The 14,548-nt window shown below is 42.2% G+C and overlaps 1 protein-coding gene across 1 annotated transcript in view; it reads right to left on the bottom strand.

Annotated features, from left to right (window-relative positions):
• The window catches only part of abr (ABR activator of RhoGEF and GTPase), a 119,500-nt gene that overhangs the window by 69,128 nt on the left and 35,824 nt on the right, over positions 1-14,548 (bottom strand). Inside the window, exons 8-13 of the mRNA XM_050040247.1 lie at positions 12,239-12,360; positions 9,485-9,653; positions 7,067-7,186; positions 5,670-5,745; positions 5,420-5,524; positions 1,412-1,486 (exon numbers count right to left, since the gene is read on the bottom strand). Coding sequence (XP_049896204.1) covers positions 1,412-1,486; positions 5,420-5,524; positions 5,670-5,745; positions 7,067-7,186; positions 9,485-9,653; positions 12,239-12,360 — 667 coding nt within the window. The remainder of the gene's footprint in view (positions 1-1,411; positions 1,487-5,419; positions 5,525-5,669; positions 5,746-7,066; positions 7,187-9,484; positions 9,654-12,238; positions 12,361-14,548) is intronic.

Below are 14,548 nucleotides of genomic sequence, written 5' to 3'. Positions count from 1 at the left end.
GTCATTATCCTGAAGGTTCGAAGCTTTGAAGGATTCAGTCCTATTTAAAGCTGAAGCTGCACATATGGGCTGATAATCACACTTATGGTCTGTAATCTAATAATATCATGCAGCATATTTTAATAACTGTGGGAAGTCTGTGCTCTCTGACTCTTGTCTTTCTGCTGCAGGAAACCAACATCAGTTACTTTATTTGCTGGATACAGTGAAGAGGAGGTTTGTTTTCCTCACCTGGCACAAGTGGGTGGTGTGAGTGATCCCAGGACTTACAAAAGACAAAGTACAAGAAAGGTTTTCAACATGTTTAAACTCTGCATAAACCCCCAAAGGGGATTTACTTAAATGCCATTTGAGATTGTGAGATTTGGGTAAACAGCATTTACAGTACGCACATTCATGCCTTACCAGAATCCTGATGATTAGGCTACGTTTTGTTTATGTCTGACCCCCATTTAGAGGGACTTTTTATTCTACTTTGACACAAAACACTTCTGTAATGGCCATTATCACCACCACCACCAAAGTGACCCATAACAACAACACATCCGCTACCTCGCACTACCTTCACGGCTTGCATGCTCCACCCTGGTTTTACACGCTTCACTGGACACACTGACATCAAACTGTATCAGTAAAACCACCAAACTTCCCTCAACACACTCACACACACACACGCATACTCTTTTTTTCTTCATTTTTAAACCCTTCAGCTCTCCGCGCTCCATCGAGGATCAAACAGGCTTTCAGAGGAGAGAGCTTTCCAATCCATTACCCGGGAAATTCTAGCGGGCCGGCTTTCATATTCTAAAGGCTGTCATGGTAACAGAGGAAATCACATTTCTTCATCTCACTCTCTTTTCCAGATATTTGATATTTGAACTGCTGCAACAGGGCACAAAGTGTACCGAAGCACCAGCTGTCCACTACTGACACGTCTGCACGTTCCTGCCAACATCGCACTCGGCTGACAATAAACACACTTGGAGCTGCATCCGCACACGTTGTTATACAAAGGAGCATTTGTGTAAAGTATGCGATATCAGAGACAACTGCCGTTATGTTTGCCAGCAGTTCAGTTTCAAAACAATTGGTCTCTCTTTCCTTTTAATGTGCCTCAAGTGTTTTTGTGATGTGTGCTAAATGAAAACAACCACAGGAATTCCACAGTGGCTTCAACTTCTCTTTTTCTCCCTCTTCTATCATCTTCGCTCTCATTCCCCATCCATCCATCTGGCCGTCTCTGCGTTGGGCTATAGCATGATGGAAACTGCATGTGCCGACTGCTGTGATTGACTGGATCATGTGTTTCGCTGGCAGACACGTATCTGCACAGCAGCTATGTGTGAGGGGGACGCTTAGCCAGAGTGTGCGCACACACACACACAAAAAAAGCTGTTTCTGGCCGACTTACTGGCTGACTCCTTGAATCCTTTGGCAGAGTGGACGATCACATGCAGAAAGCCGTACAGGCCAGGAGTCTCCTCATCTGGAAAACAAGAACACACAGAGCAGTCAAGTCGTGTTCCTCGTGTAAATATGATGACGTGCTGCATTTAAAAGTCATTAAGAAAGGGAGTTTGTGTACATAGAACAGTGCAAAGATAAACACACAGAAACAGAGAGGAAAAAAGCCCACGGAGCACTACTGTCTCGTTTCAATCTCAAACACCCAAGAAATACTCGCACAGTTAGAAAACAGACACTCTCCTGTATCATCCTCTATTGCCTTGGCAGTGTAACATCACCTGCTGCAGGCTGTAATATTCTCTTGTGTCATATCTCCATGACTGTCACATCCCATCATGACTGCCTCTCACATTAGTCATGGACCGTTTTGCTTTAGCGAAACGTTTTCTCTGTATCAAAGCACTCCCTCTTTATTTCTCTCACAGTGTCAATCAGACATGTCATTGACAGCTGTGCTTTTAATTCTTTCTTTTGTTTCAGGTCATCTTATACCAAAAAAAGTCTTTCTTTACTCTTGGGAACCTGGCCAGAAATGCAGCAGAAAAGGCAGCTTTAAATGGCAATTTTAGGGTGTACTGTATTACCCCTTTTCAACAGTCATGGGCTGGTTTGGCTTGGCTTGGCTTGGTTTGGGCCGTCAGCCCAGAACAGCAGGGATTTGCATTTCCATTACAGCAGGGCTACTTTCTTGAAGGTAAACTGATGATGGCTTGTCTTGAGTGATGATGTTTGAAAGCAGAGTGCTGATCCACGGCTGAAGTTCCCTTTTATTTCTGCTGCATGTGGGGGCAGGTAAAAGAAGTTTACCCGTTGGAGGTGAGCTGTTTGCAGAGGTACAGTAAGAGCCTGTTGTCTGCAGCTCTTCATCAACATCGCACTGTAGCTGTTTCTGCTTTCACTTTCCTCCCTGCCGTATTATCAGACTTGCCTTCATTGAAGAAAAGCTGCCAACAAAGTTCCGCTAATTCAGTGATAACACATTTAATTTCCGATAGATTCTTCACAATAAAAGTCCCCCATTATTTTGTTATGTGAAAACTTTTATTGTGAAGCTGCAAAATAAGGAAATGTTGAGTTTTCGAGCAGTAACTTCACACAACTTCTAATGCGGCTGATAGCGAGCATGAAACAGTAAACAGCTTTTAAAACGCATTTTTCTCTGGTCTCCTGCAGACATAGGTGGAGTGTCGCAAAACACACGCTTGTTTCAGGGGGAGAACGGGGGTCGTCAGGAGTTGGCTGTGGTCGGGGAGACGTCACTGCTACCTGCATGAGAGCAAGCGGCCCGGCTTTTGGACCTACTCCAGGGAAAGTCTATCTCTGACGCGGCTTGGCATGGCACGGCGTGTCTAAACTGACAATGGAAACACAAATCGACGCGGCATGGCTTTACTTGGCGTGGCCAAGAGTGACAACGGAATAATCCAGTCTAACAAACTCCTCATGAACAAGAGGGATTCATCAGGCTGAAACGAGTGATTTTTAACAAGTTGGTTTATCTAAAGTCATTATTACATCTTCATTATATACAGATCATTATTTAAATAATAAATGCTCTCACCCGAAGAAGAGACACATGAAACTTGAAGTGATAATTAACTGTGATCACAAACTTTCCTCAGATCGGTATCAGACCTCACATCAACAAGCACAGTCTTCTGTCATAACAAGTGGAGATTCGTGGGTGGATGTTCGTTGGGTGGCCTGATATACCCCCCGCCTCCCCGCCGACACGACATGAAGGGGATACACTCTTGCTTTGGCTAAGGCCTGGCTGTATCTTGGTAAATAAACTATGATGGAGGGCCACAGGACTGTTGGAGCTCCACTGTAGGCGGCAGAGAGGAGAGCAGTCAGTTAACGTGTGTGTTTGTGTGTGTTTGTGTGTGTGTGTGTTGTATGTAAGCGACGGGAGTTTCACAGGAAGAAGGTTCAAAGGTTCAGCTTCGAGGTGGCCTACAGTGTGTCCTGCTTTTAGAGTGAGAATCAAGATCTTTTAATGATAATCTTACTTGAACAATAAACTGTCGACTTCATTTAACTAGTATGTGATAATTGAGGCGTCAAATCAAAGTGTGAGTTTTTAATTCTCTGCCATCTTATCCATCCTCTTAGTTATTATGAGACATTCCTTCCCCAGCTGGTCTCCATTTAAACTCCTACTGTGCTCCCTGCATCACATGTCACTGAGGTGTGTGTTTATGTTTGCTTTATAATGAGGAGCGTTTTAAAGTCCAGGACAAGATGTGGGGTCTGAGCTGTGTTTTAACACACAGGGATATCACCTCCCCGGGACAAAAAGGAAACTATCCACAAACTTAAGCAAAATGACGAACTCCTTACACAGCAGATCAAGTCAGCAGACAAGTTACCATGTAAGTAAAAAAAAATCCTGGAGCCTGACAAAGCAGTTAACATCATTAACCAGACTACTTTTTGAGTGAAACAAATATATATATATATATATATATAAAACAAATCGGTGGATAAAAAGACATTGCACATATTTTTACAGCCCAAAGCTCAAAATGCTTTGAACAGATTTTAAGGCGACACCGGCAACTTTTGGACAAGAGCTATAAAAGTGTATTTTAATAACCTCCCATCATGACTTCCGAGTGAAATATCAATCTGAGGGATTTGTTGGTTAAATCTGATATCTGCCTCCTCACAGACTCTTTTATCTCTGCTACAGGACGGGAACTATAAATGTAGAACACCTTCAACATTTCAACACTCACAAAGAGGGCAAACTACTGAAATAAAAGGTGTCTTTTTATGTTCTGCAAAAGTGTCACATCTATGATCACCTGTCCTTGCAAAAATGAAAGTATTATATGATATAGTTGTGAAGCTGTTTTTTAGTTACTATGCCATCTGTTGGAACAAACTGCCAGAGGAGCTAACATTCGTACCAACAGAAATATTATAACAGGCTAAACGCGACTGTGTTCATGATTTCCTTTTAACTGAAACTGCATTTTTATTTTCCCTTTTTATCTATGTCTCTTTTTTCTTATCATTATTATGGTTTTGGTTTAAACTTTCTATTTTTTATCTCATACCAGACTTAATTAAAGAACCTTGAGCTGCCTCTGTTTCTGAAATATGCTCATAAAGAAGCACATATGTGATAAAACACATAGTCTGAATGCTTGATCTCCTGCAGGTTCACACCTGGCAGAGATAATAATTAAAGAAGGAACTAAGTCATTAGCATGTGTACTAAAGAAAATAAGTCACAGTACTACACTTCAGGGTTGAGCCGGCCACCAACATTTGAAAAAGCTCCAGTTTCCAGTGAAGTTCACCAGAATGCAGAAACAAAAATACAAACCAAGAATCCCTATCATGACCACTTTAAAGCTGCTGGAGGTCAAAATGACGGCCTACTTGTACAGACATACCATTGTACAAGAGAAGAAACATTTTTCTCTGTGATGCAAAAGATTAAGACAGTGTGCCTTTCTGTCAGCTCTGTGGCTATACATGTGCATTGTGTGTGCACGTGAAAGCAGAGACCCTGGTGGCATTTAGGGAGATCAGAGTAGGTCGGCCAGATGGCTTTAATGTCACCACCAGCCTCTGAAAGTGTTGCAACGCAGAGATCTGGAGCAAAAACAAACATATAGGAGCTGGGAGCTCAGCGCAGGCCACCGCCGGCACACTGCGTGGCATTGACTGCTACGAGCTAGATGAGAAACATATTGTAACCTAGATTCTCTCCTGCAAGGCCCCCCTCTCTCATTATGTGGCTTTTTTTGTGCTGAGAGTGTAATAGGCACTTTTGTGTGAATTTAAACTCAAAGCAGAGCGAGGAGAGGAAGGAGCAATGTGTGTGTGTGTGTTTGTGATTGCTGGGCAAAAAAAGGAGAAAGCAAGAGAAACATACAAAGCACCCACACATAAGAGGACCTGAATAAAGAAGATATTGTGTGTGAGTGTTTCTTACCGTCTTTGTTACTGGTGACAGGAATGTTGTGGACAGTTCGGAGTTTGAAACAGGAGCTGGTCAGGACCTGGAGCTCCACAGAACTTAATACACAGGACTGGAGATCTGGAAAGAACACACAGTAACCACACAGCCACAGTCAAACTTTCACTTTCCTGTGGTGCAGTCAGTTTGTACAAAGTGGTTTGAAACCACTTGACGAAGCAGAGAATGTTTTCTGAGGACAGAATTTATTCAAGGCCAGCGTTACCCTTCTTCTGGAGTTTCTGGATGCTTTCCCTCCACTCTGACCTCTCGTAGTCGGAGGAGAGGAGGAACAGGTAGCTCTGAATACACAGGAAAAAAATACTGTTAAATCTCTGACAGCGTTTCTCATTAAAGGAGCAGTGTGTATGATTTAGGGGGATTTAGTGACATCTAGCAGTGAGGAATGCAGATTGCAACCGGCCAAAACTTCTCCTGGTTAGAATTCCCCGTGTTCATTGTTAATTATATGGAAATGACTAAAAGTAATTTCTTATATAATTTTCATTTATCATTATTGTAGCCTTAAAGTGATTCTTACATTTTCTAATTGAATAAATGTGTAGCCTACACGCTGAATAAAAATGTTTTAACGTCTCATCAACTATGTGTCACACATCTACAGCCTGGCACCTTTTCCTAAAATTTGCCAGATCTCAATGGTGTTGGCTAACCTTGAGTCTCCTTAGTGAGGCTAGCTATTGATTCCAAGTCCAAAAAAGAAAACGTCTCAGAGGAAAATAGAAAACATCACAGTGCATGGACAGATTTGTTTGCTTTCACTGCTTACACTGCAAAGTTTAAGTACAAAAAGGGCATTTGAACTGTTCTTTTTTTTTTTTTTTTCTTTTCAAAATCTATGGAAATTAAATATCCAAATTAAGGATGCAAAGTTTGCCAGCAGAGATAAGGGAAAGTTGATCAATACTGTGTTCTCCACCTATAAGAAATGAATATGTTTTAAAGGCCCCATGCATGAAACCTAGACTTTTAAAACCCTTTAACGATGTCCTGAGAATACCCATCAAGTGCTACAGTTTGGTTTGGCCCCTTAAAACAGGTCTATGTTTGGCTAAAAGCTTTCTTTTTTTAACTTCAAAGTGGAATAGGGAAATAACAGTGTGCCTCATGCAGTGTATTTTTTATTAACCAGGTCAACACAGGAATTCACTTTTGCTTCATTTCTTTGGTGGCACAGATGTACGCTCTAGCTGATTTTGTATTTTGATCATTTGTGAACTGCTTTAAACCCAGTCCATGCTTTGTGGGTGTGACTTTATGCTGAGTCATCATCACTCATATCTACATAATCAATGTGTTTATGATTAAATTAACTGTTTCACCAAATCTTGGAGGAAACACTGTCTCTTCTGCACATCATTAATAGAAGACGTGAAAAAATCCCACTCAAGAAATTATTGCAGATTTTATACGTAACCTAGATGCACCTTAAAAACACCATGATGTGAAAATATCTCATGCTGCCACAAGATTTTCATTTTGGAAACCTAAATCTGAGCCATCATAAAAGACTCTTTTAAAAGGTACATGCCTCCCTCTAGTGGCAAGAGTTGAGTGTTGCAGCTACATGGATGTAGAGAGTGTCGGGACGAACACATTTACCTTTCCATGTTTGTTGTGGATGCGGAAGGGGATGGTGGGAGAGTGCAGGAGCAGCCACGACTCCTGCTCATTCATCTTCTTCCTCAGACGCTCCACGCGACTCTGACCCTTCGGTGCTTTCTAAACACACAGACAACCAAAATGATGCACAGAATCTCATTCAGTTCTGAAACTGGAGTCCAACTCCTTACCAGAGTCATAACTTAGATCTTAACACACAGACATGATGCACATATATATTTTTACATATTTTTAGTTTCAGCGTGACTCACACTTACACACATACTTCAATCTACCAATATCTATGGCAACTAGACCAGCAAAGACTATGGATAAGCCCCTGAAAGCGAGCACAGTGCTGTAAGAGTCTTTATATATAATTCAAGGATCTCAGCTTCTCCTCAGAATTGAAGGAAAACAAATACACACATCCTCCCAGCCCTCACCAGGAAGCTGTGACTCACAGCCTAGATACAATCAGCCCAATCTGGCCTCCTCTGACTCGAAATACCAGCCGTGGTCACTCGGTGTGCCCTGGGTGGGCGAGTTTACCACTGCGAGAGGGGAATAACAGGAACTGTCTGCTCCTGAAGCCTTCAATGTGTCTCAGCCTGGGGTGCGGGGGCGATTACTGTACAGACTTGTAGCAGCTTTTTTTTTAACCTCTGTCACTCACTGAATGTTTTAGCACTGGTAGGAATTAACAAGAAGGGCTGATGCAATGGCAAACATTTACATTTATAATCACTTACATTCATGTCGTAATTCTTGTGTAAAACGTGTGAAGGTTTCTTTTCTTTTTACCAGCAAGCACCACTGAGGATAAAAGTTCTTGAATGTTGAATCTTGACTTTGCAAGCACAAGTGTGACGCAGCAATCTGATCTCTGGTGCAAATCGCAGAAACAATTTGGAGATTAGGAGGGACTTCATAAGTTTTTGATTTAAAGGGATAGTTCAATTTATTTATTTTTTTGAATTTAGGTTGTATGAGGTACCTTTCCATAGTCAGTGTATTACCCACAGTCGAGGCACACTCCCAGTTCGGAGAAGCAGACTGGAGTACTGCCAAGGAAGCTAAGCAATGTACTGCAAAGTGTACGCTATACTTAGAATTAGGGCTGTCAAAATAGCGCATTCATTTTGATTAATTAATCACAGGAAAAATAACAAGTTTAAAAAAAAGGCCACAGTGGCTTTGTCACATGATGGAGGCAGACAAGATGACGCTGCTCAGCCATGTGAACGGAAAACTTACAATTAAAAAACGCCCAGATAGAACTGTTGATAGGAGCACCGTTCTCTGCAATGTCTGCGCTAAGGATTTCCGTACCATCGGAGTACTTCAAGCCTGAAACATCACCTCAGCGCAAAGCATTTTGCGGTGAACCTGGAGGTCCGAGCTAGCACAGCCTCTGATGCTAGCGCTAGCAGCCAGCCTCGTCAAGCCACACTTGACCAGGCGATCAGATGCAAACTGAGCAAGTCTACCTGTGACCGACTGACTAACTCCCTTGCAAAACGGACTGCAGACCAGTTTTGGTGGTCGAGGACAGGGGGACAACTGTGCCCCAAAAGTTTTTTAAATACTTTCAACAAAAGTTCATATATGTGATTAATTTAGATTAATTAATCACAGAACATGTAAACAATTCATGTTTTTAATCGCTTGACAGCCCTACTTTTACCGCTTTACCTCGCCATCAGACAGCCCTCTCTGAAAGGGAGCTGAAGCTGTTATCTATGTACTCTTCAAAGCCGCCAGACACCTTTGACAAAAACAGTAATTTTACCTTGCAGAACACAGGAGCCGCTGGTCTTCCGCTGCCTCAATCGGTTTGATTGTGTTGTTGTGTGACTTTGGTGTTAGCTCAGATTCACAAAAGCCACACAATAACACAAACAAACTGATGTAGGCAGTGGTAGACCAGTGACCATTGAAACAGTACAAAATAAAACAGTATTAGTTGTTGGATAAGTACCTCATACAACCCTACATCAAACTATACCTTCAAGTTTCACATTTTTTTCCCAGTTTCTGGATCAATTTTTTGGATGTCTCTTTATCGCCCTCACAGAGTTTCCCTACATGACGCATTAAACCTGATCCTGTCTAAGACAAACAAAGGTGTGGATGACAAGTACTGAGGTAAAAAGGAAGGAGCCGTGTTTCCAGCACGGAATTACTGATACGAGGGAGTCTTCCACGAATGTCTGTGCATGCCACGATAAATATCTACAAGCAGGACACATCAGTCAAAAAGTCCCTCCTGAGTCATTTGTATGTGTTTGTGTTTCTCACACAATAGGGAAGCAGCTAATGACTCATTTTAAGGAACCACTAAAGGTCCCGCTCAGAGATCATGAACCCCAGAAAATTAAAAAAGTTTCACACGCCAGTAACTGCCAGCAGGATTACCTTCTCTTTCTGTATCTCACTCTTTAAGACTGAGATCTTGATCTTCATCTCCTCGATCTCGTGCTCGGGCAGGACCTGGATACTGGGGCAGGAGTCAGAGTCGTCCAGGGTCTGGAAGGTCAAGTCTGCCAGAGGAATGTACCACTTGCACTCATACTGCTGATGGCGACTGCAGGCAGGGGATTCAGAAGGAGAATATGAAACACAATTAGTCAGATAATGGTACAATAAATCCTTCCTCTTTTTTTTAGAGTCACCAAACCATTTGTTGTCACCAGCCAGGTGTTGTCGATATGTGTTTTGAAATGTTCTTTGTTCCTCAGTTTATCTGATGAAGGTCGAGCTGAGACACTGTGTATTTAAATAAAGTTCACTGCAAGTAACAGGACAATGTGCGGAAATTCTCATCTCTTATCAGAAAAATCATTCCTAGTAAGAGATGATTAATGACATGATTCATTTTACTGTAATTACTGACTTCACATCGTTAAAATAAAAAAAGTTCAACAGTTTCATTTCGTTTCTATTTTTAGTAAAACACACAACATCCTGTGAGCCTTACAAATGAGAACTGCAGTTTAAGGCCCTACTCACAAATGCGCTGCTTTTCTATTCAAAAGCGTACTCATCTGACCTTGAGACTAGTTCGATCCAAACACACCAAACTAAGGAGCAATGTTCAGCCTTTTCACGTAGTCACAATGCCTAGATTAATGAAAATGATGCACGCTCAGCAGAGTGCAGAGAGGATTGATTTGCATTGTCACTAATGAGACTTTCATTAGTGTTCCTGGGTGCAGCACAGTCAACTCATTACCGGTGCGACACCTTCATCAGAGGGCCAATTTAAGAAGTTTGATAATGAGAAACCACACTGGAAACAAAATTCTCATTTGCTACAACTAAAATCCACTGATTGAAGATGTTTTCAGATATTTTACTAAAGTATAAGTACGACACTACACTGTGAAAATACTCCACTTCAAGTAAAAGTTGGGCATTTAAAACCTTACTTCAGTAAAAGTCAGTGTTTTACTTTTAAATCTGATGTTTTTAATATCACAGAAGCTTTTCTGGTAATATTAGTAATATTACTACCTTTAATATAAGCTGTCAAAAGGATTTATAAGGTCTTTTGTACCTGCGGGTTGGGCAAGTCATTCCTAACAAAACTATTTGTCCTAATTGTTTTGGGGGTTGCTTCAATACAGGAAGGAAAAAATACTGAGTTCAGAGCTGCCCGCTGATAGTCGACCAAATGTTCATCAACCATAAAGGTCATTAGTCAGCAAGATTTCACTGGTCGCTTAGTTGCAGAAAACAAAAACCATACAAACATGAAATTCTATTAGGAACTATTGTCAAAATAGATCAAAACCTATATGACTGGACTGTGTGGGAATTTGAAAAGACAGACACAGGAAGTGGCCACGCTCAACAGTCAAACAGGAGTCAGGTTAATTTCCAGGGCTAGTTAATAACATGTCAGGCAGGAAATCCAAAGTGTGGGATCATTTTGAGAAGGTGAAGGACGAACCCAAGGTGATATGTAAACTCATCTTCACTGGTCGACTACAAACATGACCTATCATCTGAAACATGGAAGTAGCTACATGCCCATTAGCCCACAGCGTCATTAACAGGCGGCTCGCTCAGTGTGTGACGTGCACTTGTAGATAAAATATAGGCCTATATTAATGAAGGTTCATTAGTACGCTTTTGTATTTCTCTGTAATGTAGCACAGTGTTAACAATGTTGCTGATACTATTCTTTCTCACACCTTCAACTCAAACCATTGTGTTGCCCCGCCCAAAATATATCATTTAATAATTAAACTAATATCCTAAACATGTGGGTGACTAGTCGACTAATGGCCCTAAATGATGGCTATTGGTCGACATGTTGAATCAATGAAAATGTGACTGATTCACAAATAATAGAAGTGAGATAATCGCTGGATACAGTGGGATTGAGGATCCTCTGTGACTTAACCCCATGTGACTGAGTTTCTGGATGTCTGTGCTGCTATTCCTGTGTGTGTAGCCCGTAGGCGGCATGCTGAGATAACACTCCAGACTATAATAGTCTAATTTACAGGCCTGGTAGTTATGGCAACGCTATGTGTTCCTCCAAGTGAGGGGGTGGCAGCAAATGACACAGTCAAACGATGAATGTCAACCAAAATAAGATCCAATCAGGCTAACAGCTGCCGCCGTGCTGACGAGGCGAGCGACACGCAATCCTGTAAATGTGACACTTAATCTGTGGACATGTGTCAAGCCTTGAGATGCAGCATCACACACGCTCAAACAAAATCCCCGCGCTTGTGTCACCTCGCTTTCCTTTGCCTCCAGCTCAAAGAGATTCCTTAAACACACAACCCTCTGCTTGTGCGTACACATTTTCTTGAATAGCACCTTCATCCTCGCTCTCTGTTCACCATGTATATCAGCTACCAGAGGGAAAATGCCTGCTATCCTTTCTCTTTGTTAGCAAGGCTTCAAAAAAAGCACCCTCTGCTTTGCAAAGCCAGGAACCGAAAGAGACAGAATCCTCGGTAAAGTGCCGGTTTCATCCTTTTCTGTTTCACTGTCTGGGGCTGACGTGCTGATGTGGAATGAACAATACAGATAGAAACCTAAAGAGGGTCATCCTAAGGTATGGTGGATATTTAAAGGCACACATTCATGGCTCTGTAGTGAATACACTGTTATGATATCCTGGATGGAGAGGGAAAGGTGAAGTGGACTCACCCAACAGCCGTCTTCTTCATCTTGGCACAGAGCAGCAAATCGGTGAAGAGGAAGACGTGCCGAAGCTTCCTGGAGCTTTCTGACACCTCCACCAGGAAGCCATCCTTCACCAGCTGACGAGCCTACCAGAACACAACACAACACGGGTCAAACAATGTCAAGAGAAGCGAGTGAAGGGCTGCCTTGTTTTCAAGGAGATCGATTCAAGGATTTTAACTGGTTCCTTCCCTGCTTGGGTTTCAACAAGCTCGGGGGAAAATGATCAAAATACAACAACTCTAAAATTTTAATTATTCGAAAGCCTCACAGTATTTGATGTGTGTTAGATCTCAAAGGGAAACTCTACTGATTTTGCACATCAAAGTCAGAGTGTTTACAGGTCTTGGGGAGTTGTATAAAGCCGTTTGTGGCTCCAGAGGGAGCTGTGGGAAGTCTAATGAATTGCCTACGAGACAACAAGTTAGGATGAAAAAAATGTGGGGGAGTGGAATCAGAAAGAAGTCTATACTTCAACCTGCTGCTCATCTCTGCTCGAGGCTAGCTGCTCAAGGCTATGTTAGCCGTGACGAGCATAACACACCCCAATCTCTGAACCAACAGCTGGCGGTTGAGTTGCATTGTGAGCGATGTAGGCGCCAGGTTTTGACAGTGAAGGAGAATGTGTGAAATGTGATCTGTTGCATTAATATTCATCTCTTTTTTAGTTTATTTTACACTGTCTATTGTGGGTGCGACAATGTTATAGGAGTGAGGTGCTAAATCAGTAAATCGGGAGTACTCTCAAGGAGACAAACAACGCACTGAGGGGCACATTCACATAGAATTGATCGCAGCCACTGATAGCACCATAAATTGTGCATTACCTGAGACTGCTATCCACCCTGTCTCAAAGTCCAATTCACATGGGATATTGCGCTAATGATATTACAGTGCAAACACACCCATTAAGTTTTACAACTCAGTGCTATTTGCTCTTTTTTTGTCAGCACCGTGAGTTACCGGTGCTGACCAATGAGGTGCAGAGACATTCTTCAGAACTTCAGGTGAGGAATTTAAATGTGACAGAGAGAAACCGACTGACTTTGAGGTTCTCCTGTTTGTGTACAAAGCTCTTAATGGTCTGGTCTTCATCCTGGCTGTCCCACGTTCCAGATTTAAGCTCAAGGGTGATTGTGCCTTTACTGTGTCTGCCCCCAAACTGTGGAACAGCATCCCTCTCCCAATCAAATCTGCTTCCTCCACTGACTCGTTTAAGTCCAGGCTCAAAACCTACTTTTATTCATAGTGTCTGAGTCCCCCTGAAGTGGTTTTCTCTGATGTGTGAAGCTGTGTATCTGACAGTTATGTTTAATTCTTATGTATGTGTTTTCAGCATCGTATTCCTTTTGTACAGCACTTTGGTCAAGGTGAGATGTTTTTAAGTGTGCTTTATAAATAAATTTGAGTCGAGGCGGCACGGTGCTGCAGTGGTTAGCATTGTCGCCTCACAGTAAGAGGGTTCCTGGTTCGAGCCCAGGGTAGGGGGCTCGAAACAAGGAGCCCTTCTGTGCAGAGCTTGCATGTTCTGCCGTGGCAGTGTGGGGTTTTCTCTGGGTACTCTGGCTTCCTCCCACAGTCCAAAGACATGCAGGTTAGCAATAGTTTGGGGACCTGTCAAGGGTGTACCCCGCTTCTCACCCAAAGTCAAACCCAAACCCTCCGTGACCCCCACACAGGAAAAGCGGTTATGGAAAATGAATGAATCAGCTGAGTGTTTGGTATTTAATAACCTAGGTTGAGTTTCAACCAACTCTCTAAAGACGCAATACTTTCACTGTAACTGCGCATGGCTATTAGGGCTGATCATTTGCATAGACAGGGGCAAACTTTGCGCCAAATCTATGCATATTACCTCATTTAAAAATCTGCAAATAGCACAGGAGCACCGAGGCGCTGTTTGCTTGGCAGTGCAGTTAGGCTGTAATTCACCCTTTGCAGGTAATTTTGAGAATTACAGTTTCTGCTTGTCTTATTTGTACAGGTTTAGCAGCTACAAAAGCCACACAATCCTTTTGTGAATTCTCCCATCAATGTAAACTTTCATTTGTTAACAAGAAAATTCAACAAGGCACCAAATACACCTAACTTCCAAACCTTCTAATAAACTCTATCTCAACTGTACTCGTCTTTTGCCTCTAGAGGTTATCAAATCATGTTTGTAGAGCACTTCTAACTTTATGGAATGTGTTCGATCAATACGCCTGAATTTATTTTTAGGGTTTCATGTTGAGTCAAAACCTGCAAAGGAAAGAAATGACAGGACACAAGGCA

Source organism: Epinephelus moara, chromosome 3 (assembly GCF_006386435.1).
Source record: "Epinephelus moara isolate mb chromosome 3, YSFRI_EMoa_1.0, whole genome shotgun sequence".
Classification (NCBI taxonomy): Eukaryota; Metazoa; Chordata; class Actinopteri; order Perciformes; family Serranidae; genus Epinephelus; species Epinephelus moara.
The sequence above is the reverse complement of the archived record's forward strand: the minus strand, read 5'-3'. Positions and strand labels throughout refer to the sequence as shown.